This window comes from Camelus ferus, chromosome 11 (assembly GCF_009834535.1).
Source record: "Camelus ferus isolate YT-003-E chromosome 11, BCGSAC_Cfer_1.0, whole genome shotgun sequence".
NCBI classification, from domain to species: Eukaryota; Metazoa; Chordata; class Mammalia; order Artiodactyla; family Camelidae; genus Camelus; species Camelus ferus.
In genome coordinates this window covers 25,726,912-25,754,201 of record NC_045706.1, presented here as the reverse complement: position 1 = coordinate 25,754,201, position 27,290 = coordinate 25,726,912, and the positions used below count along the sequence as shown (strand labels likewise).

The window sequence follows — 27,290 nt, the reverse complement described above, 5'->3', positions numbered from 1 at the left end:
AATACTCTTGTTCTCCATTTTTGTCTTGGCAGGCCTCCCTTTTCTTTCTCTGGCAGAAAATGAATGACCTAGCAGCTGACTTAAATAATAATGCCAGCACTAAGTTATACCAGCAATGATACCTACCAGAACCTAAGCGAGGAGGGCAGTTTCCAGGAACTCTGATTTTTCAGCGTATTCCCTGATGAAGTCCAGGATCTGGAGGAAACAAGCTCAAATATACCTGGACAGTTAAAGAGAAAGAAAGCTGGTCTCAGTCATAAAGCCACCTTTGGCCACAATCAGAGGTACACCCCAAAAGAAACTGAATCTTCTCCCTTGAAGAATAACCCTCTAGTTGGCAAAGGAATTAGGCAAACCAGACATTGCAGGCAGAGCCTGGAGAGGAACAGCTGTCCATAGACGTCTCTTCCACACGTCGAGCGTTTCTGAGCCATGATGAGACCAGCTCTCCACATCTGAAAACATCTAGTCTCATTCAGAATTTTTGCACTGGACGGGGAGCCAGGACTGGAATGGAGGTGGCTGGTGACTGGCCAGGGAGTTGCCCTGAACCCAAGACTGGTGGCCAGCTAAGGAGCTCCTTAGTTCTCCTTCCAGGCATCCCCAGATGCCCTCTTCCTGAGGAGCCTGTCGTGGGCACAGAACTCCTCACTTTCTCCTCTTCCCAGAGGAAGGGTCCTGGGACAGTATTTGGGGACGAACGGGTGTGGCAGGAGGCTGGAAGGATGCACAGCCTGCCTGGTTCCCAGCTTACTCTCATGGTAAGGCTCCCACAGCCCCAGAAAAGGCAGGGGCATGAGGTACAGATCAGTGGAGTCAGAAAATCTCAGGGACCAAGAATTCTGAGCAGGAATTAAGACCCTGGGTTCTGTCATCACATTTCTTGGTTCAACTCCGAGCTCCACCACTTACTGTCTGCTGTGACCATAGGCGAGTTATTTAATCTCTCCATAGCTCACTTTTCTCATCTTTAAGAGGAATAATGGACTCCCCACCTCACAGGGTCACAGGTCACGAGTAAGTATTAAATGTGAATTAATTGGCTTACAGTAATAATTCAATACCTGTTAGATATTCTTGTTCCACATACAAGTCCTTTCTCCTGCTTTTGGGAGAAAGTACATGCCTGTGCTTCCTGCCTTTTCTTATGAAGGCGATTCCAAAATTACAAACACGACAATCTGAAGAATCTCCGAAACATCCCGCATACTTTCCGGAGGCGTTGGCACAGGGATGAGATCGTTTACTTTTGCCTGGCGGTGAACGTCCCCTGCTGGGCGTGCCCAGTGGCTGAACATCGTGCGCGCGTGCAGGTCCACACATCTGTGCATCTACGTGTGTGTGCGCGACCTCCCGCCCGTAGACCCGCGAGTTCAGCAGTCCCGGGGTTGCTCCGCGCCGCCGGGGGGCAGGGCAGAGCCATTGTTCAGCCGCGGACAGACTCCCCCCACCCCCTCCCGGCGCGTTCGCCACGGAGGGAGGCGGGGCTCCACCCTGCCCGGCGGCCCCCGACCCGGGGCTTGCATGCCGTCTCCCCTCCCACGCGTCTCGGCAAGCGGGAAGGCGGGGGTGGAGTTGTGCTTAGTGGTCGCCCGCCTGGCTTCCCCACTCTTTCCCGGGAAACTTCCCCAGTGACCATCCATTCCCGAAGTGCCTGGGGCCAGTCCTGGGCTGGCACCCAGCCCCCCCCATTCCGGGACCGGGTCGTCTCTCTCTCTCTCCCAGAGAGAACGCTCCCGAGCGCCCCCCGAGTCGGCAGGATGCCGGGCAGAGGCCCAGCGGCCGGTGGAAGAGAAGCCGAGAAGGAGAAAGGGAGGGGGAGTGAGGAGCTCGCGGCAGGGGGAACAGCAGATTGCGCCGAGCCAATGGCAACGGCAGGACGAGGTGGCACCAAATTCCCTTCGGCCAATGACGCGCCAGAGTCTACAGAAGCCTATTAGCATTTCCCCAGGGGCAGGGGCAGAGGCTAGGGCTGCGGCGGCTGAGACGCGGTGTGTCTGCAGCATCCAGTTTTTGCGCCTCCAGCCCTCAGCACGCCTCGGCTCTCTGTCTCCTCCCCTCTCCCGCCCATGCGACTCTCCCACTGTGAGCCAACTCTGCGCACTTTGCCTCTTGTTGGCAGAGAATAAAAGGGGTCTGAGGAAATACGGGACACGGTCACCCACTGCCAGCTGTAGCCTTTAAATCCCCAACCTGGGGAGATCCACGCACAGCGGGTCCAGTCCGGACACCAATCCAGCGCGCACGGTGCAGCAAAGGGTTCCGAGAGTGGCGCCGAGGATCGCCGAGCACAAGAGGGCTCGGGAACTAGTCTACGCTCAGTCCGGGCTGCCCCGAACTCAGCTCCGCAGTCTCAGCCCTGGGAAAGTGATCCCGGTGTCCGAGAGCCCAGATGCCGGCCCACTTGCTGCAGGAGGAGGTGAGCTTCCAAGTAATGGCTCCCAGACCGCGGGTTCGCCGGCGCTGGTTGGGCTTCTAGGTGACTCGGTGAGGAGAGAGCTTAGATTCCCGCGGAGGACATAGCCATCTTTTGCGAGTTGTCCTACCGTCAATTTGTTGGGAATGTGAATTTCAAGTTGGGAACGTAGTTCCCCAACTGCTGTCTTTTAAGCTTTAAAGAAAAATCCGGTTGTGCCGGTATCTTTATGGATGTAGACTTGCGGGTTTTCCTTTGTGCGTCCGTAGGGATGCGAGTGTTTTACTCCTTCCTATTGCCCCTTCACCTTGAGGTTTCAACCTCCTCCCCAATCTCTCTACACAGTTCCTGGAGACTTAACCTCACTTCCATTTAGCATAGACCTTGCCCTCCGTTAATCTGGGTATTGGTGCAAGATCTGTGCCTATACTCCACCCTTCCCCAGCTTGCTGTGGGAGTGAAGTGGCTCCTACTATCTCCACGTGTCCTCTCCTCTCTCCTGACTCGCCACTTCCTCTCCCTTCCAGATCTCTAGCTCCTACACAACCACCACCACCATCACAGCGCCTCCCTCCAGGGTCCTGCAGAATGGAGGCGACAAGTTGGAGAAGACTCCCCTATACTTGGAAGAAGACATCCGCCCTGAAATGAAAGATGACATATATGACCCAAGCTACCAGGATAAGGAGGGCCCAAAGCCCAAGGTTGTGTATGTCTGGAGAAACATCATCCTCATGGGTCTGCTGCATTTGGGAGCCCTGTATGGGATCACATTGATCCCTACCTGCAAGTTCTACACCTTCTGCTGGGGTAAGAGGTTTCCTTGTCCTCCTGACCCAGTACCCCAGGTTCTCTCCACTCTTTTAATAAAGTAGGATCTTACATAAAAACACCAGCGCCTCCAGGGCAGGCTTTCCCAGCCACTTCACTTTGGTGTCATGAGAGGCTGGGTGGGCTGGGAACAGAGCCTAGGGGGTTTGGGATGCAGGAGTGTCAGTTCTGGGGGTCCTTTAATTTAGGTGTTGGGGAGGGAACACTGAGACCATGTGCTGCAGGCTTTAAAGTGAGTAGACCTGTGCCAGAGAGTCTGCTTTCCCTGAAAGAGCTTTTCTGTTTCAGGTCATTTGCTTGACTGCTTATTCCAGCCCTGCCAGCCACGAAAGAATCAGGGACCCTGCCTAGAAGGCATGGGACCATGGGACTAGACCAGTGGCTTTAGGGGGTATATGCTGAACACAGTCATGGGATAGCGAGAGAAACTACTCAAGAAGAGAGTTAGTAGAAGAGGGAGAAAGAGAGAGGTGGTCATTCATGAAATGATTTTGCCCTGATCTGTGGCCCAATCAGGCTGCTTAGTTATCCAGAAAGATGAAGAAGGCTCCTGCATAACCCAGATTACCAAGATGGGTTGCTCTAGGACTCCACGTAGCTCTCCAGGGAACTGTACATGCCACTCAACAAAATGTTCTTGGCATGAAATAAGATTGAAGAAGTGTTTCGGGTCCCATTAGCCCCTCTCTCCTGATGCCATGAAGTGCCTCCTTGCCCGGGAAGGCCAGGCCAGACCAGAAAAGAAAGCCCTGAGCAGCCCTGGCCTTGAGGCTGCTGCAGTAGGGAGACAGTCTCCAATGTGTCCCTGATCTGCCTTAGCTCAGCTCTTTCAGGAATCCGTGGGCTTTGGCTGACAGCAGGGCCCTGCCCCCTGCACACACACATGCGCTCTGCAGGCATTTCCACCTCTGTCACCGTAAGTCTGACTTGGGAAGGGAGAGCAGGGAACTCTAAAGACCCAGGGGCCCCATACTGCCACTCCTTAAGGCGGGGTGGGCCAGAACTCCCTCTCCAGAAAACAACTTGAGGGTTTCTAGAGCAGTCTCAGGCATGGGCTGCTTGAAATTGGCTGCGCTCTTGGAGGGTGGTTAGTAGTAGAAGAGCTGGTAGGCCTACTTTCACCTGAGTCTTCCAGGACCTCTTTGGTCTAAAGATGGTAGATCTGGTCCGTGGAGCTTTGTCTTAGGAAATCCTCTTGATGCCACAGGCAGAGAAATGCATCTGGGTAGATCCGTTCTCTCAATTTTTCCAGGTACAAACTGGGGACAACAGTACTTTTTATTTTTTTAAGATTAGAAAGGGTGCTCCTTAAGTTACACATGGGTCATTTGGTGGGGCCGGCCAGGTGCAGGAAATCAGTTCATCTATAGACCAGGACAGGCTCTTATATTTGTGAGCGGAGGGGACATTTGTTCTCCAGCCCTTCTGAGAACCCAGCAGAACTTCAGTTGCAGCATAAGGAATCAAGAGCAGGGGCAAGGATTCCCCAGGGAGACTGTGGACTCCTCTCTCTACCCCTTCTGACCAATAGAGGAGTCTTCACAAAGTGTTTAGTCACTTCCAAGCCCTTTCCAGCCTCAGGAGTCCCAGTAGCCTCTTTAAGTCCAGAGTTTGGCCAGACTGGCTGCTTCGCTCTTCCCCATCGGCTGCTAGTGCAGGAGGCAGAATGTGAACCCAAAACCAGGGCTGTGCCTGCTACCTTTTCGGGGCCCTGCCCATGGGTGTGTGCTGTGCCTTTGGACAGAGAAACATGTCATGCAGAGACTGGTGACTTTTTCACTCCTGTCCCTGGGCCCTGCAGTGGATGGCTTAGCTGACGGAATGAGCAATTTGGTAAGGGATATGAGAACTTCTCTGCCTTAAGGAACAAGAGGGGTTGGGGGGAGGGTCAGAGGTCTCACCTTCAGAGTTCAGGAGCTTGACTTCACCTTTTCTTGTTTTATCCCTAAGGACAGTGTTAAATCAGCAAATGGTTGTGATTCCAGTATTTCTCATGACTGAGCAATTTTGAGTGTGTCTTGGAAGAGCCCTGAGGGAAGAGCAGCAGAGTTATCTCTGGCCCCTGAGGGGCCATGGGGCAAAACTTCTCCAGTCTCTTATGGCTATAGCTATGAGGTTTTGCTTAACTATCAATCTGGACTTTAATAGAGAATGAATTTCCAACTGACACAAGGCCTTCTATTATATAGGCTTAGAGGGGCTGATAGAAGAAGGCACCAGAGGTCTTGCGTGCTTTTCCCAATTCCTCTGTTCATGCTAGGATCTTCTGTGCTTTCTGAGTCAACTTGCCAGGGTCTTCTGCGGCATGGAACAACCCCAGTAGCTTCCTTGGTTCTGAGTTGAGTGCTTCTTCTTTTGTGCCAAAGACATTTTTCTTCGCCCTTGGTTATTGGCAGGCTTTGGCTCAGCTGTCATTTATCCAGGTACAAATGCAGACAAAGGCTGCATCGGAGGCCAGCAAACCACCTGGGGCCCTAATCCAGTCCAGAGGGGCTACAGGTAGAACTTTCATTGAGACGGACTCTGGCTCCATGGCTATCTTCCCGATCCTGTAGGGGGAACAGGATGGGGTAGAGGAAGATGGGCAGGGTGGGGGCTTGTTTAGGAAACTGGTATCTGTGGCTGGTGAAGAACACAGGACAGTTTGTTGCAATGTGTGGTGTCTCCAACAGCAACTAAGTTCAGTGGCCACTGAGGATCCATTGTTTCTAGCTGCTTCCCTAGGAATGAAACATTGTCAACAGTCACTGCTCTACCAAGGCCCCAGCCTCTGCCTGCTGGAGCTACTGAACAGGGGAAGGTGGGTACACCCAGCTATTCACTTCCCAGTTAGAGACTATCTGGCGCCCCCGGGGCTGCAGGCCTCCGGGAAGGTGAGGCAAGACAGCCTTGGGGTGCTCCACCCACAGCTTTGAGCCTGTCCCATTGTCTAGAATTAGCCTTGACGGAGGGTGTATGGCTGAAGGAAGGACCTGGCAAAAGAGAGATGCGGGAACTGTGTGCATATCTTGGGGAGGTGGATGGTATACATACTCATGCCAGAGTTCAGGAACACGAACTGCTTGTTAACAGAAAACCTTGTTTCACACCATGGCTCCAATTCTTACTAGCTGTGTGACCATGGATAAACACTTAACCTCTCTGAGCATGTATTTCTTCAACTGCAAGGTAAGGCTCTTAAACCCCATTCAGGGTATCCAGTGAATCTGGGAATATAAAATCTTTGGTGAGGCTTAAGACACTGTGCAGATATGACTTAAGTGCAGGGTGAATTTTCCCCTTCTATGCCTGCTAAAAGATTGAAATGCTTTTGTACCAGTGGGTCAGTAGCCCTAGTCCTAAGCCCCCTTAAAGTCCCCTAGAATCTAGGGTCCCCCAAATTGTTGGTGCCCAAACCATACTGTCTGCTAAATATTTTAATACTACCCTTGCTTATGGGTCTTAAGCTCTGTAGGAGTGGTCTGTGGTCCAAAAAATGTTGGAGAAGGTGAGCTGAAGGTCAGAGGAGATGAGACCTGGGATAACATCCCTCATGACTGAGAAGGACAAGTGGCTGGTGGCGGCGGGGAGGGGTGAGAGCTCTCTTCTCCATCCTGCCTTTCTGAAGTTCCTGGAACTCCTAAGCTTATTCCAGCTCCTAGGTTGGGAGGATGGGAGGTGATGGTATTTTTCAAGTGGTAAAATCAAAGAGGCCCAAGAGATCAGGGTATCCATCAAGTTCAGGGTAAAGCAGCGTCTTACCAGAAGCCTGAGATTAGAACACACAGACTCTGACCTGGGGAGAACATCATGAAAATGCTTTCCCAAATTAGTGACTCCCACTATGTCTTCTCCCGGCAGTGCTTTTCTACTATATAATAAGTGCCCTGGGCATAACAGCAGGAGCTCATCGCCTGTGGAGTCACCGATCTTATAAAGCTCGGCTGCCGTTGCGGGTCTTCCTGATCATTGCCAACACCATGGCATTCCAGGTAAGAAGCCAGCTGTGCTCAGCTCTTCTTTCCTCACTCTGTCGACGAGGGCAGAATGGTGGCGATCGGTGCCTAGAGAGGAGCAGCACCTGGAGAGCCACTTCACTTTCCTCTCTCCTTACGGTCACCTCAAGTCCAGGCTCAGTCCTCACAGCCATAAAACATGAGCATATTTCTGAGTCGCTGGAAAAGGGAAATAGGAGATAAAGAGGAAGTACTCGCAGTGTATTGGATCGTTTTTGATGCCCTGTTATCGCGCAGTTTGGCTGTTGTGGAAGTGCTTGAGGTAGGGACTGACCCTGGTTTCCTGGGCATACATTGGACAATAAGTTCACTCTTTTAGGTGAATGTCTTATTTCACCACAGTGGGGTTGAAGTTAATGTTTCACACATTCATGAACTCTGTTGTTTTCAGGTAAGAAGAACATACACTCATAGTGCTGCGTATGTGCCTGGCACTATTCTAAGCCCCTGACGTAGATTACTCCATTAAATCCTCACAGCCATCTTAGGAGGTAGATACTATTATTATTCCCATTTCACAGATGGGGAAATAGTGTCACTGAGCATTTAGGTAGACCAACATTATAGTCCTATGTTGGGCTGCCAGGCTGCCTAAGTCAAGCATTGAGGTTTGTTGAAGCAGAAAGTTTGTAACAGATAGAATGAAGGGATTTGGAGGGTGAGAACTCACAGTTATTCAGCAGCAGCAATGAGCAAAGGATGACGTGTAGTGTGGGGCTTAGCTTGAAGCAAGAGGAAAAAAGAAGGAAATTGGTCCCCTTCGTCATGGCAATATCCCACAGTCACATGATCACCTCGGCCATAGGGCTTTACACTTTTTGATGTTGTCCCTGTAGGGCAACAAGGAGGAAGATATTGGAACCCTCTCTAAGGGATACAAAGGGCCCCAGAGGAGCCCAGAGCTCCTTCGGAAATGTCAAATCATGATTTATGTGTCTGGCCTTGTTAAGTTGTATGAGCTGTCTCTTGCCAAGGCATCAGAATGGAGCTGGCCATAGCTTCAGCCACTGACTGGGACGCTTGGTCACAAGGCTGCCTGCCTCTTATTCTCCACGCCCAGGGAATTAGGCAGCCCACGAAGACCTCTGCCACGATTTCTTGCTTGAAGAATTGCAGTGTTCTCTCCTGATGAAACTCTCTGAGCTCTGTCTGATCTACCTCCATTCTGCCCACCATGTAACCCTCAAGCAGCAGCCCTATTCAAATGCCCCTGAGGCTTTAAGTTGCTTTTCCACCTAAGCTTCAGCGGCAAGTTGGGGGAAGAGAGGAGGCAACTCTATAACTCCTCCTTTGGAGCCTCGATTCCTGGGTGTTCTGTGAGGCTGGGCTGAGCCCTGGGCTCTTGAAGACACCTCACGTGGGCATCCCCTGAGAGGGTGTCTCTCCTCAAGCCTCATTCCTCTTCTCTGTCCCTCCAGAATGACGTTTTTGAATGGGCCCGAGACCACCGCGCCCACCACAAGTTTTCGGAAACAGATGCTGATCCCCACAATTCCCGACGAGGCTTTTTCTTCTCGCACGTGGGTTGGCTGCTTGTGCGCAAACACCCCGCTGTCAAAGAGAAAGGTGGTTTGCTAGACTTGTCTGACCTAAAAGCCGAGAAGCTGGTGATGTTCCAGAGGAGGTGAGTGGCGCCATGATGGAGATGGGCACCTGGCATTCGGGGGACCCCTTTTTACTCCTACAACAACAATAAGCTGAGAAACTGAGTTTAAAACCCTAATTTTTAACAGCCCAAGGGCCCACAGCCTTAGACTGTTGTTGTTTCTTTCTCTCTCAGCTTTCTTAATTAAACCAATTAAATTCAACAAATGTTTGTTGACCTAGGACAATGATGGATACAAAGCTGAATGTTGTCATAGTCTTTACATTTGAGGAGTTTGCAGCCCATGGGGGAGAGGAGAGACAAGCCAAGGGTCCAAATACCTTTGATAGGTGGCAAAATATTTTCTATACCCATGAGAGTCACCAAGGGGAGGGAGATCGTGGAGTGGGGAACATCAGGGAAGGGTTTGTGAAGAAAGTAGCTTTGGAATCCACTGATGGGGAGAGATTTTCACAGGTGTGTGGGGGCGGGGGGGAGGGACAGAGCAAACAAAGAATGAGCTGAAGTGGGAAGCATGTTCCAGCAACAGAGTCCTTTTGCTTGAAGTACAGGGTGTGGTAGGAAATAAGACTAGAGAGACCAATACCATTCTTGCGGAGTTTTCAAAGCAGGCAGGGCTTAACTGAACCCAGGCAGTAGGAAACCATGGAAAGGTTTTTGAGCCAGAATGTCGCATGGTCAGAGGTGTGCTTTAGAAAGGTGACTCTCGGAATAGGTGAGAGAAGCCATTGAGCCACTGAGGTGAGAAGCGGGGTGACAAGTCAGGAAAATGGGGATTGGTGCCGGGGAAGTGGAAGGAAGAATGGAGAGGAGTTGGAGGCAGGGAATGCTAATGATATGAGCGGATCAGACTTGACTGCTGAAGAGATGCAGGCAATCAGTCCCTTGGGAGTCAGTGGCCTGCTCTCCATTTGGGGGAATGGGACAGGGCCTCCAGAGGGACAGGCCTGCAGACGTCCAGGACACTCAGTGTGCCTTGCTGAGGGAAAAGAAGAGGACAGCTTAGAGGGTGGCTAGCAGGAAATGGAGGCAAGATACTACACATAGATTCTGCACAGAGCACTGACAGACAGGAAGGAGCCCAAAGGCAGAATGGGAAAACCTGGGAAGGAGAACTCAGTACATTAGTCTATAATTTGGACCTCACCTCTTTAACCAATAGGGTATTATGCTGCAGTTAAAAAAAAAGAGCGATAGATTTAGTCAGGAGACAAAGCATTCCAATCCTTGCTCCACCGGTTCCTGGTGGTATGACCCTAGAAAAGTCATTGACCCTCATGACCTCATCTGAAAAGTATGATAATTCTCAAAAGATTTCCCACCCCATTCCCTCTTGCTCTGTTTCCTGCCACATTGTACTCACCAGTGTAGAAGGAAGGAGACAGCCCAACCCTGTGAGAGTGGAAAATCAGGTAGGTTTTCAGAGTCCTGTCTCTGCTGACCAGGCGTGTGATCTCTCCATGTAGGTACTATAAACCCGGCATCCTGCTGATGTGCTTCATCATGCCCACACTCGTGCCCTGGTATTTCTGGGGTGAAACTTTTCAACACAGCCTGTACCTTGCCACTTTCCTTCGTTACGCCGTTGTGCTCAATGTCACCTGGCTGGTGAACAGTGCTGCTCACCTGTACGGATATCGCCCTTACGACAAGACTATTAACCCCCGAGAGAATATCCTGGTTTCACTGGGAGCTGTGGGTAAGTCTGCAGTCCACAGAAAGAACACATCAAGTGGTCTGTTGGTTGGGATATTAGGCTAGGAGTGAGGAAAAACCAGTTTAGCCTGTTTTATGACCCCTCTCTAGCTGTATTTCCACCATAAAACTAAGGGGCATATTAGAAAATCCTTGAGGGTGAGATAAGTCCTATGTAAAGAGAAAAGGGTAAAAAAATAGCAATGCCTTTGATTCCAGGTTCCCAAATAACCCCCAGATGTTGTGTGTGATGAGCTCCTTTGAGTTGTCCTTTTTCCAGTCATCTCTGGGCTGGGTGGTGGTCTTGCTTGGGGTAGGGAATACATATAAGTAGACCAGGAGGATCATCTGGGTGGCTGGTAAGCCTAGTGTTTTATATTTCGACATGCTGGACAACATGTAGAACAAACACTTGTCATTTAATCCAATAAGCTTCTCTTTCATCACCTTGCTCTATTTATGCCTTATTGCTTGGTGATGCCAGTCTGAGGGTCATCAAACCAACTGCTTGTGGCCCTTTATCACCACCTACCACTCTCATCTCTTATCCTTTATTTTTCTGTCTTCTGCTGCTATTTTGTTCTGGGAACTCTTTCCCCTCAGCATGGCTTAGGAAACTCCTGATAAAGCCATTCATTTGATCACAACTCAAGTTCACTGATCTAATGCCGACTATTCAAGAATTTATTTCTATCATTCCAGTTCCAGTGGCCAGAGCTGAAGACAACAGGGTTCTACCATCTGTCTGCACTTTTTTTCTGCTTCTCTTTTGAACTAAATATAGATCTTGACTAAGGCCTGGAGTCAGTTTTCCTTATGCAAACCCCACAGCCTCTTCCACACTAGTGATCAGTGCTGTTGGTCATCCAGCATATCTAGGCAACCTCCCCGCACCACACATTTATGTGCACCATGGCCTGGCATTCACTTTTTTCTCTAAAATCTTCCTTTATATTCTCAACTCGGACCATCTTTTTTTTACTCTCTGTACTAAAGGCATTTTTTCCCCCCATCTCCTTTTAACCTTTATGCATCTTCCCTTCCTTTCAGGGACCTTCCACCTTTGTACATGTTCTTATTCTGAACCATGTTAGAAATCAATCATAGAGTCTATTTTCACAGAAAATTTATAAACACTCTAGAAGTTTCTGGAATGAGATTGGTCTTTAACTGCAAATGGATCTTCCCCATTCCCGACCTCTTTATGACCGTCCATTCAAAGTGACTGCCAGTATCTTCCTTTGTCTCAGTTATCAATCGTTCCCCCATACCTGTGGTTCTCCCCCTTATCGCCTCACCCTCTGTTCTCTGGTAGCTGGCTTCTCTGCCATTCGAATCTTTTTCTTCTTGAATTACCTCCCCCAAGTCACACGCACATCTTCTCTCTGCCAAAGCTGACCTCCCCCCTTGATCCTCTCTTGGGCTGTATCTCACTGCCCCAGTTGCAAAGTCTTATCCTTCCACCCACTCTCTTTTTTATCTCTACCTCCCTTCTCTTTTTTTCTCCTTTGGCAACAAGTGTGTGTCTGATTCTGTTTTAAGCTTGATGAGTACCGGCCTGGCTAGTGCCTAAAGAGAGCCTAGCTGCAAAGTCAGTTATGAAAATGAGCAATCCTCCTTCGGTACCTTTAGCCTTAGGGTCCTCTCACCCTCCTACTGAGTTCACTGCTCTCCTGGGGCCCTTTCATCTTCAAAGGGCTGGACTTGCTCCTTTACTAGCTATTCTCCACCCGACTTTACCCCAACCTTATAAGGGCTGGTATTGTTATTGTTGAAGGGGGTTCAGAAAGAAGATCCTGCCAAATGTTGGAGAACTCTCTGTCTGTGGAGTTTCCACGATTCTACCCTTTACAAAAATTATCCTGAATCGAGAATTTCTTTGATTTTCCTCTGTCCATCCAAGTGAACTGCTCATTTCAGGTTGTTCGAGGTTGGAGGGAATACCTAAGCCTTTTGATTCTTGTTCCCTCTGAGATCTTCTGTTTTATCGACATCACCTCTGCACCAGGGTTAAAGTTAAAAGAATTAGAAGCCAGAACAATCCACTCTGAATCAGGCCCCTGGGCTGGGCCTACTTTCTTCTGACTTTTGATTGTTGCTGCCTAATTCTGTTGGTACCTTCCATGCCTAGAGATAGTACCAGTGCAGTGGGGAAAGGTGTACTCCTTTTTCACCTTTGTAAAAAACATAGCAAAAGTTCTTCATTCTGGGCTCTCTCCTCTCCCCACCCTAACACTTGCACATACAATGGAGAGCCTTGAGGGTGTCAGACCGATATTTAGTGAAGCTCTGAAACTGTCCCATCTAAAATCCATTCTCAGCAACAGCAGTTTCTTTCTAGTCCTCTCTCCAGTCATCTCTCCTCAGGGAAATGGGCAGTCCTCCTCCCACAGAGGCTCCCAGAGAGCTATGGCAACCAGCATCTACCCTGTCATTTCTTAAGATGCTTCTGAGGGGATCTGTTTGGTTCAGAGTTGAAAAGACTAGGGGGGAGGATATAGCTCAAGTGGTGGAGCACATGCTTAGCATGCATGAGGTCCTGGGTTCAGTCCCCAGTGCCTCCTCCAAAGATAAATAAATAAAGGTACCACCCCCCCAAAAAAAAGTTAGGAAAAACTATGTTCATTCATTCATTCATTCCACAACAGCCAATTTCTACTAAGTCTGAGGTACTCTGCTAGGTAATCAGTCTGCCAAGATCAGGAAATCAGCAATCTACAGTGTAGCTCCTTAATTTTCTCCACTTTTGTTCCAGGTGAGGGCTTCCACAACTACCACCACTCCTTTCCCTATGACTACTCTGCCAGTGAGTACCGCTGGCACATCAACCCAACCACGTTCTTCATCGATTGCATGGCTGCCCTTGGTCTGGCTTATGACCGGAAGAAAGTATCCAAGGCTGCCATCTTGGCCAAGGTTAAAAGAACTGGAGACGGAAGCTACAAGAGTGGCTGAGTTTGGGGTCCCTCGGGCTCCTCTTCCAAAAGCCAGCTGGGCAGAGGTTTAATGTTCTGTTTATTAACTACTGAATAATGCTACCAGGATGCTAAAGATGATGATGTTAACCCATTCCAGTACAGTATTCTTTTAAAATTTCTTTTAAAATTGAGAGCCAACAAGTCTGCCTTCATGATGCTAAGCTAATATTCTTATTTCTTCTCTTCTCTTCTCTCTCTTCTAGTCCTATTGTCCTTCTCTTTGCTTTGTTCCTATCACCTTCTTTCTGTCTCTCCCCCCCACCCCCATTGCCTCCCAGGCAAGCAGCTGGTCAGTCATTGGTGGGTTTCCAGCTTCCAAAGCCTAGACAGTCTTCCTTGAGTCCAAAGGATAACTCTTTCCTGGAGCTGTCCTGAGCTTTAAGGTGGGTGGTTCAAGCTAGAGATATGACATCTTCTGGGAAGGCCCCTGTTAATTATCTTCAGCCTAGGCTTTTTCTAGATGAAATGGAAAAATAACTGTATTTTGGCACAGCTTTGAAAGCAGGTAAATTTTCAGGGGAGAGAGTTAGCATTCATGGTATGATGGATACGTGAGGATGAGGTGAGGTAGGAAACAAGGCATGAAGCTCCTGTTATGACCAGACACCCAGCTGCCTGCCCAGTGAGAGCTTCAAGCCCCACCACACAGCACGCCGCCTTTCTCCCCTGACTCTGCCCAGGGAACGGCCGTAGAGCTCAGCAATGCTCAAACTCAAAAGCAAATCTCAACGTCCCAGTATACTTTAGGCTGCAGATAAAGAAGTATTTAGTTTTTGGTAAAAGTGGTCTCTGCTGGGGAAGAATCTTTTTCTTCTTCTTCTTAAATGGTAGGAAGATTTCTTATTCCATATTAACAAGAAATCTTCAGCTTGGCTGTTTCCAGAATTGATGAATGCGGCAGCTTATGGAATCGTCACAATTCTTTCATCTTTCTGCTTTGCCATCTTGGGGCTGTTGGTCAACTCCCCTCATAGTAATAAGGTGGCTGCAGCATTTTGAGATAGCCAAAGAAGGGATGCTTTGGTGGGACAGTGGTGAACATATATGCCTTCCAAAAAAGAGGATTTTAGGCAGTGGAATTGGGTCAAACATAACGATACACACACACACACACACACACACACACACACACACACACACACACGTACTTTGCTTGGAATATTAAAATCATTCACTTGGAGTATTTTCCTCTAAAGGAGAGGGAGGCTTTGAAGATGAAGAAGAATTAGGTGATCTGTCTGCTTTCCTCTCACTGCTGGACAGGAGATGGAGAGGTTGAGGGGCAGGGTCTGTAGGCAGTTTCTAAGAGACAACATTACAAGAGAAGGGCTCTGAGAACACATGTTGCTGGGGGATTCAGAAGGTTACTGAGTAAGGTGTTGGGTGCCCTAATACAGAAGCTGGCTGGTTATACAAACAAGTTAGATGTTGGGCCCATTCATTCATTCCAGTTTCCCTCGGAATGAGTGAAAACTAGAAGGCTTCTCCCTACGGTGTCAAACCCTTTCACCCTTTCCTTCTGTTAACTCCTAGCCTAAAGTATAGGACTGCCTGGGGGGTGAGGTGGGAATCTCTTAACTACCCCGACTATTGATTCCTGCCCTATCTGTCCATTTTCTCCTGCCAGTTCTATCTCCTCCCTGATGTTTTCTTCTTTCTCTGGACAGGCACACCTCCTTTGTGTGTTTTCAGAGGCAGCTCCCTCTCCTACAGACAGAATGCTCAGGGTCACTGAACCACTGTTTCTCTTTATAAAGTTGAGCTAGCTGCCACTTTCACTTGGCCTCCAGAGTCTCCACCTACACCCTTGTGCTCCTCGGCCACACTAATAACTCAAGACAAGGCTGGCAGATCCTGCTAGAAACATCCCGAGCACAGGCATTCTCTCTCATGAGGCACAGCCAAGCCAAATGCTCGTGTTGTGTCAGTGAGCCAGCCACGGAGCAAAAGAGGGTTTGTTTTCAGTCTCCTCTGTCTGGGTCAAACCAGAGAGCATGCTGGGTGCCTCTGCTCACTCAGGTAGGCCTGCCCAACCTGAGTCAATGCTCCCAGCTGATGGGTGCGATGCTTGCAGAGTTAGGAGGAGCCTAGTCTTCACTGGGAAGCACAAAAAGCAAAGGTAAAGTTCCAAAGTGCCTCACTCCAGAGGAGGCCCCGTGCCCCGGAGCCAGGGTATACGGCAAAGCTTTGGCTGAGAATTGAGATCTGAGAGGCCATGAACTTTACTGAACTCTCTGTTTGACAAACTAACCAGCCCTCCCCACAACATAGCCTAGGGCAGACAATAGTATAGAAGAGGTCTGAGAAAAACAAGATCAGTGTTTCGAGTACCTTGGACCACTCCTGTCCCTGTAACCTTAGTTGTCAATGCAGCAGCCTGGCTTTACTCTCTTAAGATTGGAAATGTACAGTACCAAACATTCTGTCCATGGTTGAGCCCCAGTGATGGAAGGGAGGAGGGCATTTCTTCCTATATCAATTGAATAGATTTCTAATTGATGATCAAAGACAACTCTACCCTTCTCTTCTGATTGTGTTGATGGATCTGATCCATACCACAACTCTACGCAAGGCTGGATGGGCTCATCAGGCCGAAGGCCCCAGTGTGTATGTGGACATGTAGGTGGGGCGAGGGGGTGTCTGCTGAGTAAGGAATCCTTTTTTCAAGATTCTAAAGCTGAATTCAAATGACGCATTAATGACCCAGAAACTCAGATCTGATGGAGTGTGAATTTCTAACAGTCCTTGCTTTGTAGGCATGCTGACAACTTATCAGGGTGCCTTACATCTTTTCTTATCAGTGTTGCGTCAGAGCCTGCTCTTGCTCCCTCCTTTCTCCCTCTGTGGAGGTCCTTTGCACCTGAGAGCCTGCAGAAGTGGCTGGGAGAAAGGGGGGCCTGACTGGAGAATGATCAGTATAGCTATTTGCAGGATTCCCTTCTGGAAACTTCTGTAGGGCTGTTTTTATTAAAAGTGCCCGCATTTGATGGAGGGTGGAAGGAATCTGAATGTATTTGGTTTATAATTTCTTTTTTTTAGATTAAAAGATGGTTATAGCATTTAAAATGGAAACTTTTTTCTCCTGGTTAGCTAGTATCCTGAGTGTATTCTCTGTAAGTGTAGCTCAAATGGGTCAGCGTGAAAAGTTAAAGAAAGCACCATGTCAATGTTAATGCAGTTGGTTACGGCCAGGGCCTCTCCTACCACTGTGCCACTGACTTGCTGTGTGACTCTGGGCAAGTCATTTAACTATAATGTGCCTCAGTTTTCCTTCTGTTAAAATGGAATAATAATACTGACCTACCTCAAAGGGCAGTTTTGAGGCGTGACTAATGCTTTTTATAAAGCATTTTGGGATCCTTCAGCAGAGGAATTCTCTTATGTCCTGAGTATTTTTATAGTAGCAGTATCCACCATGAACCATGTCCACCATGAACCATGTGTCCTGGATGCTATCCTCAATCCATATGGTTCTCTCTGAGTGATGGAATATAAACCCATTAGATAAGTGGTGGATAACTAGCCAGACAAAAGTTGAGACTGCAAACTCATTGCCATGGAAACATACACAGGATATCTTTTCCTTGATTGGGTGGGATTTTTCCCTTTTTATGTGGGATAGTAGTTATTTGTGATCTAAGAATAATTTTGGAATAATTTCGGAATAATTTCTATTAATATCAACTCTGAAGCTAGTAGTACTGATCTGAGATTGTGTTTGTTCATAATAAAAGTGAAGTGAATCTGATTGCCCTGCCTGTGTCTGGGAGTTTTTTGGGCTGCAATTCAAAGTCTCTTGGGACTTAACCTACCACCCTATTTATGTCCTGCTCCTGTACCTTTAAGAGTGAAAAAGAAGCAGAAGCTGCAATGGTTGACTCATGCCCCAGTAACCGGCCCTGCCCTCCCTGCCTTTCCTAGGGGTAACTCTAGGTTAAACTCAGCCTTGGCGCAGGAAACCAGGAGTCTGCTGCCATTAGAGCAAACACATTAACTGCCAGCTGGCACTTTGGACCTAGGTTTCCCCAGGTCTCTGTGTGTGTCCCATAGTCATATGGCCCCAAAATAAAGATACTGAGCGAGGAAGAGAGCAGCAGGAGCCACACTCTGGAGAGCAGTGCTTTACCTTGCAACCCAGGCTGGGCCCGTCCAGGTCGTTCTTCTAAAATGTATTTCCTCCTGGGGGTTGGGAGGGTGGGGTCGGGTGGGGGGCGAGGAGGGGAGTAGCTTCCTGAAACTGCTGATTAACAACAGCAGGCAGAAAGGAAAAACAATCTGAGGGAAGGCTTGTAAATTCCTGAAACAGAGAGGGCTTCAGGATCATTAGGTAGGAAAGGCTTTAGCTTTACCTACTTTATCTGAGAAACTTTGCGTGGGAAAGAAAAAGACTTTTTACAGTTTGAAGAAGCACCATCCTCTAACAGGAGCCACCTGGACAATAACTAGGCTTTTTAAACATTCCCCAGAACCAACCCCCCTCATTTTCTAATTTAAGGCTGTCCTCACCTTGGACAAGGAGCAAGGCTCCCTCAGTGATTCTAAGCATCTAAAATCAAGTCCATATTCATTGAGGCCTTACCAGACCTCAATAACTTAACTTGACAGTGACACTTCCTTAATATCTGGTTTCCCACCTCTTTCCCTCTGTTTTGTTTGAAATGTTCAGGTTGGACCATTTTTTCTGTTATTCTATAATTGTACTGTTCCTTCCAAGTCTCTGCTTTGCCTTTGGAGACAAAGACACCAGACACAGGAGAAAAGGACGGCTGCTATAAACTCTAGCGAGTCTAGGATGATACTTTTGTGATACCAGGTGCCTTGGGAAAATCCATATATGCACCATTTTTTCTATTAGATAAAGGGGTTGAGGCCATGCATTGACACAAACCTTGCAAACTTTTGATGAAGGAAACCCAAGTTCTGAGTCCACCAGACCCCTAGACGCCATGATGACATAACCAGGCATGGTACTGAGGGCTCGACAGTGCATTATCGCATCATATCAGAAGCAGGTGCTATTCTCACCCCAGTTTTACTGACAAGGTAACTGAATTCACTGAGAGAGAAAATATGCTTTGAGAGAGTGAGCTATGCTGCTGTGATCCAGCTCCAGGACTTTGCTCTTTAACTGCCCGCCATGTGGGTGTGAGGTAGATGACAAACTAGATAAGCCTGGAATCCGTAAATCTCACATATACAAGTAGATGCCCCATGCTCTTCAGTTCTACTCAGAGGCAAAGCTTGGTTGCAAAGTCAAATTGCAGGTGTGTCCTCTGTCCCAGAAGAACCCAAATCACTCCACCCCATGCCCTGTTTTAACATTCAGCCACACCTGACTTTGACATTTCCTCTAAACTTCTGCAAACCATACTGCACCCTCCTGTCATGTTTTGAGATCCTTACGGGCATTTCTTCTTTTACAAATGTCTCCTGCACCTAAACAATCAGTGCTTGCTAAAATTATTGAAAGAGCTCATGTCTTGTTTTAAAATTCTCTCTCTGCAACAAATTGTGTGAAAAGTCACAGGGAGTGGTAGCTGTATTCTGTGACCTATAGTTAACTTATAATGCCTCTGGCAAAGCGATGATTCTTGTAGGCTGACTTTGGAGCAAATGCCACAGGCCTTAATTGTAGGTTCTGAGAAGTTGAGATTCTATACTGGGATTGCTGGAGGCAAAGAAAGTCCCTTTTGGGGACCCAGTTCTGCCCCTCCCCTACCCGGGCCAGCCCAGCCTGCTGTACTCAGGCCACAGAGAGCTCACAGAGCCCAAGTGTCTGCTGTACTGACTCCTGGCACTTCTGCATCCAGGCTAAGGCCAGCTCAGAGGGGCCCAGGGGCCAGCTCCCATAGGAGCAGTGAGTAGCTGGGGCCATGCCAGACTTTAGAACTTTGTGACAGACCAGAGGGATGAGCGATGAGAGGAAAGTGAAACTGAAAGGGCACAGAATGGCTTAGCATGGTGGTTGGAATCCTTAGACAATTCTGAACAGCAGTCAGGATTCACCCTTGGGTCTTTTTGTTTGTTGGTTTCCTATATATATGTTTTACGTAAAATTCACATACCATAAAAGTAACCATTTTAAAGTGAACAGTTTGGTGGCATTTCATTCATTCACAACGTTGTACAAGCACCACCTCTATCCAGTTCCAAAAGCTTTTCATCAGATCAAAAGAAGGCTGTACGTCTTCAACAGCCCCTTTCCATCTCCTCTCCTCCTGCCAGGCCCTGGCAACCCCGAGTCTGCTTTCTGTTGCGATCGCTTTACCTATTCAGGATGTTTCCTATAAATGGAATCCTATAATATATGACCATCTATGTCTTGCTTCCTCCTCTTAGCATAATGCTTTCGAGGGTTACCACACTGTAGCCTGTACCAGTACTTCATTTTCTTTTTATGGCCAAATAATATTCCATTGTATAAATATACCAGACTTGGTTTCTCTATTCATCTGCTCATGACTATTTAAGCTGTTTCCACCTTTTGACAGCTGTGAATAGTTTTGCTATGAACACTCGTGTATAAGTCACTGAGTACCTGTTTTCAATGCATCTGAGTTTCTACCTAGGAGTGGAGTTGCTGGGTTATACAGCAAGTCTATGTTTAACTCTTTGTGAAAACACCAAACTGTTTTCCACAGTGGCTGCAGCATTGTACATTCCCACCAGCAACGGGTGAGGTCACCTTTTATTCTTAATATGTGCCCATTTTTTCCTTTCCTCCTTCTTACTTCCAAGAAAGCCAGTCCCCACAGACTTCCCTTTACCCTGGAGTGGAGGGTGGGAGAAGCTGCACCTCTAGTAGAAAGATGATCATGGCACAAAGCTGGGCAGTGGGAACCCCTCTGTCATGCTCTGCCTTTTTGCTTTTGCCTTTTCCACAAATAGGACTCTGTGACCAGGAACAAGAAAGGACAGGCTCCCATCTCCCTGCGGCACACCCACCACAGCCATTTGTGTCACCCCACAAAACTACCCCCACCCCTGAGCGCGCTCCAACACCTCCATCCTTACACTGAACATTCCATTAAACCATCTTGAGCAGTCAAAGCTGAGAGCAGGAAAGGAAGCTCTGTCCGGAAGCTGCCAGCCTGGCTCAGACCTGCAAGCAAGTGTTTTAACTCTCAGCTCAAGCTTAAAATCTCCGAAGACACAACTTCCAGCCTTGTCCTGCCCAAGCTTCCCCGCTAAAGGGCCTGCCTGTCTGGGCCTGTCTGGGCCTGGCTGGTAGCAGACATGAATGGAGGGGAAGAGCCTCCCTCTCCACCCCTCTCACCGGGGTTACTGCCGGTCACAGAGCTATTTACATTTACAACAGCCCAACAGCGCCTGATCTAGCCGGAGCCAATCAGCAGCGCCGGAGCTTGTCTGACTCCGGCTGCTCCAATCAGGAGGTGCTATCCTTACAGCCTCTCTCTCTTTGAATCAGAGGTCGGCCACGGCCTCTTTTGGGGAGGGGAACCTGACTCAGAGCTCGGCTCCCCAAGACCTCAGTTTGCCATTCTCTGGAATGGGAAAAATACTGAAAGACCGTTCGGCTTGGGAGATACGTGCACTGGGGAATTCTGGGAGAGCTTTACATAGAAATGGAGAACGCTGTTCCTTCCCAGCACAGATCCAGAGCTTCTCCGCTTTGAAGAAATGTAAAGAAAGTTTCTCCCCCCTCACTGCTTGCCCCTCCCTAAGGCAGAATTATCTACGTGGACTTTTAATCCACAGCTGCCTTTGAGGTGGTGTGAGACCTTACTAACCATGACAGCCCAGAAGGCACAGCTAATCTGTATTCTCATCTGCAATGGTGCAAACACCCGTCATGTAAGAGCGCAAAGAATCAGCAAAACAGGCTCAAGACTGGATAGTCACAGGGCCGAGCAGAAGCAGGAGCTTGTTTGGGAACAGTGAGGGCTGATGTAACCGGAGGAGTGAGCAAGTGGGAGGGAACGTGGAGAGGAGGCTTGAAAGCCTGCCTGGAGAGCTTAGACTTGCTTCTGTAAACTACAGTGAACCACTGGTTATTTTCAAAAGGGAAAGGAAAATATCTCCGTGTTTCAGAAAGTTGACACTGAGGGCAACGTAAAGAACAGATCAAAGAAGGACCAGATTCAAGCTGGAAGATCAGTTAGGAGGAGGTCACAGGACCTAAAAACTAGGATAGTGATGGTGGAAAGGGAAAGGAAGGACATAGGTTGAAAGGTATTTTGGAGTCAAATCAATAGCACTCAAATGATTGGATATGTGAGATGAGTGGGGCGAGGAGTCAGAGATGACTTTGAGGTTTCTCTTCTGTGGTGACTGGAAAGGTAGCACCTGCACTGAGTGAAACAGGTCTTTTAACAAAAGAGAAAGAAGCAGAGTTTGGAAAGGGAGCAGGAGTTCAATTTTTGACGTGTAGGGTTTGAGTTACAAGAATATCCACATAGAAAAAAGACTCAGTAGACAGGGGTGTTTAGAAGAGAAATAAAAATTAGGTCCAAAGAGTTTACAGTGAATCTAGGACTGATCACCTGGGAAGGGGTTACAGAGTAAGAAGATTCAACGACAGTATCTTGGGAAGTACCAATACTTAACAGATAGAAAGAGGACACAGCAAAACCTAGACTAAGGAAGTATGAGATACGAAACAAACAAACAAACAAAAAAACAAACCAAGCAAACTAGAAATAGAGAAATAAAAAATTAATTCCAGGAAGAGGGAGCAAGACATTGTAAAAAAAAAAAAAAAGATATCTGACAAAAGGAGATTGGTTAAATATATTATGAAACATTCATTTAATGAACCACTATGCAGACATTAAGATTATCTTGTAAAAGTATTAATTGCCATCAAAAGATGTTTGATACATCTTGTTAAAAGAAACATTTAGGTTAAAAATACTATGTACAAAATTATTTTATTAAAAATTATACGTGTGACTGCAAAAAGGCATGAGAGAAATTTTAGGGTGAAGGGGAATTTTCTATATCATGATTGGAGCGGTAGTTACACAGCTGTATACAATTACCAAAAGTCCTCAAACCATGCCTTAAAAAAGGCAGGGAGCTGGGGGCTGTTGGTGATGTCTACTTTCTAGGGTTATTCTGGGAATTAAATGGTACAGAGCCTGGAACACAAAAAGGGCTTAATCAGTGGAGAAGGAAATGTTGAGGAAGGAAAAAAATTTTCCTCTTCCCTTTCTAAGTTCTTCTGCTGGCCTAAAAATTAAATCAACATTAAGACAGATTAACAGGAGAAAATCAAATTTAATTGCATACATACAGGGGTCCCCTAATTAAAATGAAACCCAAGGACAGCTGTTACAAGATCTTGGGAAGAGTAAGCCACTCCTTACCAGATCTGTTCAACCTCTAGAGATTCTGTGAGGAGGTTCCTATGTGGGATGTGATAATGGATGAAATTACCTCTCAGGCTCTACCTAGATTTAAGACTATGATTTCAAGTACATGAAAGCCCTTTCCAAAGGTTATAGGAGTTATGTTTTGTTATTTTCAGTCCATGGAATGGATGTCAGCCTTGCCTCTTTTGATTTTCTAGCTATATCCTGTCTCTTCATGGTTTTAGGCACATCTATTTAAGCTATCTTTATGACCTGGACTAAATGAGCTTAAAATGATCATATTGGGCTGATAACTACTAAATGCATTTCCAGCTAGGCCTCTGGTAGAAGTTTAATTATTATTAGTTATTGAAGTAAAGTTGGCTTACAATATTGTATTAGTTTCAGGTGTACAGCATAGTCATTTAGTATTTTTATAGGTTATACTCCATTAAAAGTTATTGCAAGATAATGGCTGTAATTCCTTGTGCTTTACAATATATCCTTTTTGCCTATCTATTTTATGCATAGTACTTGTTTTTGGAGAAAAGGGATCCCTTGTACACTGTTGGTGGGAATGTAAACTGGTGCAGCCACTATGGAAAACAATATTGAGGTTTCTCAAAACCCCAAAAAAAGAACTACCGTATGACCCAGCAATTCCACTCCTGGGTATATATCTGAGAAAAACAAAAACATTAATTCAAAAAGATACATATATCCTGTTATTAATAGCAGCATTATTTATAATAATTTTAATAATAGCTTTATTGAGATATAATTCACATATCATAAAATTCACCTATTTAAACTGTGTAGTTCAATGGTTTTTAATGTATTCAGGGTTGTGCAACCATCATCACAATCAATTTTAAAACATTTTCAATGCCCCCAAAAGAGCTCCCTACCCATTAAGAGGTACAAACTACTATGTAGCAAATAAATAAGCTACAATGATATATTGTACAGTATGGGGAATATAGCTGATATTTTAAATAACTATAAATGGACTAAAATCTACAAAAATTTTGAATCACTATACTGTACACCTGAGAGTAATATAATACTGAAAATCAACTATACTGAAAAAATACATATTTTTCCAAAAAAAAGAACGCACTACTCACTAGTACTCATTACTCATATCCTTCCCGTTACCCCCTTCCCCCACTCACTATTTTAGTCCTAGGCAACCACTCACTATTTCACTTTCTGTCTCTATAGATGTTTCTATTTGGGACATTTCACATATTGTATGAATATAAATAATCATACAATATGCAATCCTTTGTGACTATTTAAAAAGTGGATTATTATTATTTTTGATTATTGAATTATAACAGTTCTTTATATACTCTGGATACCAGTCTTTTATCAGATATACAATTTGCAAATACAGTCATCCCTCGGTAACTGCAGGTTCCATATCTCTGGGTTCTGCATCTGTGGAATCAATCAGCTGATTATGGTTGGCCAAATGTATTGAAAAAAAAAAAAAGTATAAAAGTGGACCCATGCAGTTCAAATCCATATTGTTCAAGGGTCAACTATATTTCTCTCATTATGTGGGTTGTTCCACTTTCTTGGTAGTATCTTGATGGTATAAATTTTAAAATTTTGATGAAGTTCAATTAATTTTTTTCTTTTGTTGCTTATGCTTTTGATGTCAATATCTAAGAAATGACTGCTTGATTCAAGATCCCAAAGATTTACACTATGTCTTATTTTAAGAGTTTTATAGCTTAGCTCTTACAGTTAGATCTTTGATCCATTTTGGTGTAATCTTTGTGTACGGTGTGAGGTACTTCAATAATTTTTAAAGTGTAAAGTGGTCCAGAGAGCAAAATACTTGAGAATCAGGGATTTACTTAATCGAGCCTCAGTTTCTTATCTTGAAAATGGTGACTGTATTTGACTTACCACCTCATAGGGCAGATAAAAGTCAAAAGAGATGATATAAATGATTGGACATGAGAAATTCAAGCACTATTCAAATATAAATTATCATCACTGTTCTCATTTCCTACATGTATATTGACTGTCAACCTGTTGAAAGATCAAGTTCTTCCTCTTATTCTCTGCCTTGGGGCTTTCCTCATACTAAACACCTAGCAGATCCTCAATAAATATTTACTGGTGAGTTGATTAATAGAGCATAAAACAACTTGCCCATGTTCTCAGGGAGGTAGAAAGAGAAACATTTATTTTTTTGGTAGTCACTCTGCAGCCACTTCCTACTGTCAACTAGCTAAGCTTGCAATTAGTCAATGCTCATAGCCTTTTTCACTTGAACTGTTAAGCTAAATCTTCCACATGCTATGTTTGTGAAAAGTAATATTTTAAACATAAATATGGGACTTTAAAAGTATCCCTGGTAAATTTCATTAATTTGTTAATCCTAACTTTGCAACCAGTTGAGAGCTTTTTGAATCCTCAATTCATTCCTCCAAGATATTAAATCCCTCTTCTAATTTTGTTTAATTGAAAACAGAGTAAGTATACCTTGTCTGTCACAGATGAGAGGGTTGTCTAGGTCAGAGCCAAGGACAGTGTGAAATGTTTTATTTGCTTTTGAACTGATCTAAAATAAGGTAGTCTTCTCCCCTGAGTACTGTTCAGTGAATGGATGAGCTCACCTGATCTACCAGGGTCACTTAACTGTGTCCTCCAAAAAGTTCCCTAATTTATGTCATAGACCAACTTTAGAATCAGAACCAGCAGACTAGCCAGTGAAAAGAAAAAATATTCTAGAATCTGGTAGGTTACAGGTAATGTCCTATACAAAAAGTAACCATAGCTAATAGTACCTCTGTCTTTCATCCGTGGTGAAGGCAATAGAATGAGGTGAAAGGGTAGCAGAAAGAGTCTGTTACCCTTGGCAAGTGTGAATATTTGCCAAAAGCAGGCCATCCCTGCCTCTAAAGAAAGACAACCTAAAGAAAGGAATAGAAGGTGCATTTAGAATCAAGGATGTTGGAGTCAAGTTAGTTAGAGAAATGTAACGAAGAGGAAATACATTAGGAGAAACCATCTGAATTTTGACATTTGTAATTTCAGTAGAAAACCTTTAAACGGTTTAGGGAGAAGTTATCTACTGATAATGGACTAAAGATGACCCAGGACTTCTAACAAGCTCCTGGCAGAGCAGATCCCAGACTCAACCAGCATCTCCCTTTCCTCTCTTAGTACCTGGTTTGTTGAGGTGGCGGTGATATTAGGGGGAGGTTGGTGAGATATGAGATCAGACAATGTTGTAATAAAAGATTGGTGGGGGAGCAGTATTGGGGAAATCTCCCAATGGGCTCTGTTCACTTGAAAAGTCTCTTATAGTTTCTTTGAATTTTGTTTTTAATTTATACGTAAATTATACTTGTACATAAAGAGTCAAATAGTTTTATAAGACTTGTTTTGAAAATAGCAGTACATCATCCACCTCTCCTCACCATTTTCTACTCCTCAGAGGTAACCATTTTCAATTCTTTTTAGCTGACTCTTTTGGCATTTACCTCTGTATCTCTAAATGACATGCTTATATGGCTACTTGTTGATTTTTAGATTTTTAAAATACATTATTTATGGACTTCCCACCATAGAAGATGAAAATTTCACCTTCTTCACCCTCATCACCACCATCACGTTCTCACTTATTTGCATACACATGTGTAGGGTTCCCTTTCCCTGTCCTCACAAAACAGTTGTGTTGTAATTTTTGTGTAATTCAGTGTTTATATTACTATGACTGTGTAAATACTGCACGCGTGAGCCATGTCATATATCCACGATTTCTTTCTTGCACAACATTTTGTTTTCTCTGGACCTAATGATTACCATTTATTTTCTTTTAGCTTTCTATGTACTTAATCATTAACTCAACCCAACCTATCCACCAATTGTCTATGTCTCTTCTCAATACATTTGGTCCCACTGGATATTCTATCAGTTTCATCTTCTTGAAGAACTCAGCCCTGGAGCCCTCTCACCTGCTCCAACCCTGCCTGGTTGGTCTCTAAGCTGCTGCAGAGCTCTTGTCCCAGGAATCCTCTTCAGCATTCTTCCAGAGATTCCCTTTTCTTTTCTCCTGGGTTGGATTCCCTGCTCCTGGATCCTTTGTGTCCCTCTTTCTTGGTTTCTCCTTATTCTGAAGAAACTCATCCTCTGTTAGTCTCATGAAAAAAAAGTGTTCTTAAGATAGTCTCTTTGTCCTCAGTTTTCCAAAATTTCATGATTCTGTGCCTTGGAATGAAACCATTTTGTCCAGCATAAAGGACATTTGGTGCACTCTTTCAGTCTAGAAATGTTTGTCATTCAGTTCTGATAAATTTTTTTTTATTAATTATTTCCTCCCCCTTCCATTTTCTTTCTTCTCACTCTAGAATCTCCAGAATTGATCCTCAATTAAAAAAAAAAAAAACTTTCTCTTTTATTTTCCACATCTTTTACTCTTGTTTGATT

At 45.7% G+C, this 27,290-nt stretch overlaps 1 protein-coding gene across 1 annotated transcript; it reads left to right on the top strand.

Moving 5' to 3' along the window:
* The first annotated feature begins 1,952 nt into the window (after positions 1–1,952).
* On the top strand, positions 1,953–17,272 carry SCD (stearoyl-CoA desaturase). Its single transcript, XM_006182922.3, has 6 exons — positions 1,953–2,422; positions 2,947–3,229; positions 7,091–7,221; positions 8,664–8,869; positions 10,318–10,550; positions 13,302–17,272. Exons 1-6 carry the CDS (start codon positions 2,396–2,398, stop codon positions 13,499–13,501), a joined length of 1,080 nt encoding a protein of 359 aa, XP_006182984.1. The 5' UTR covers positions 1,953–2,395; the 3' UTR covers positions 13,502–17,272.
* The last annotated feature ends 10,018 nt before the right edge of the window (positions 17,273–27,290 follow it).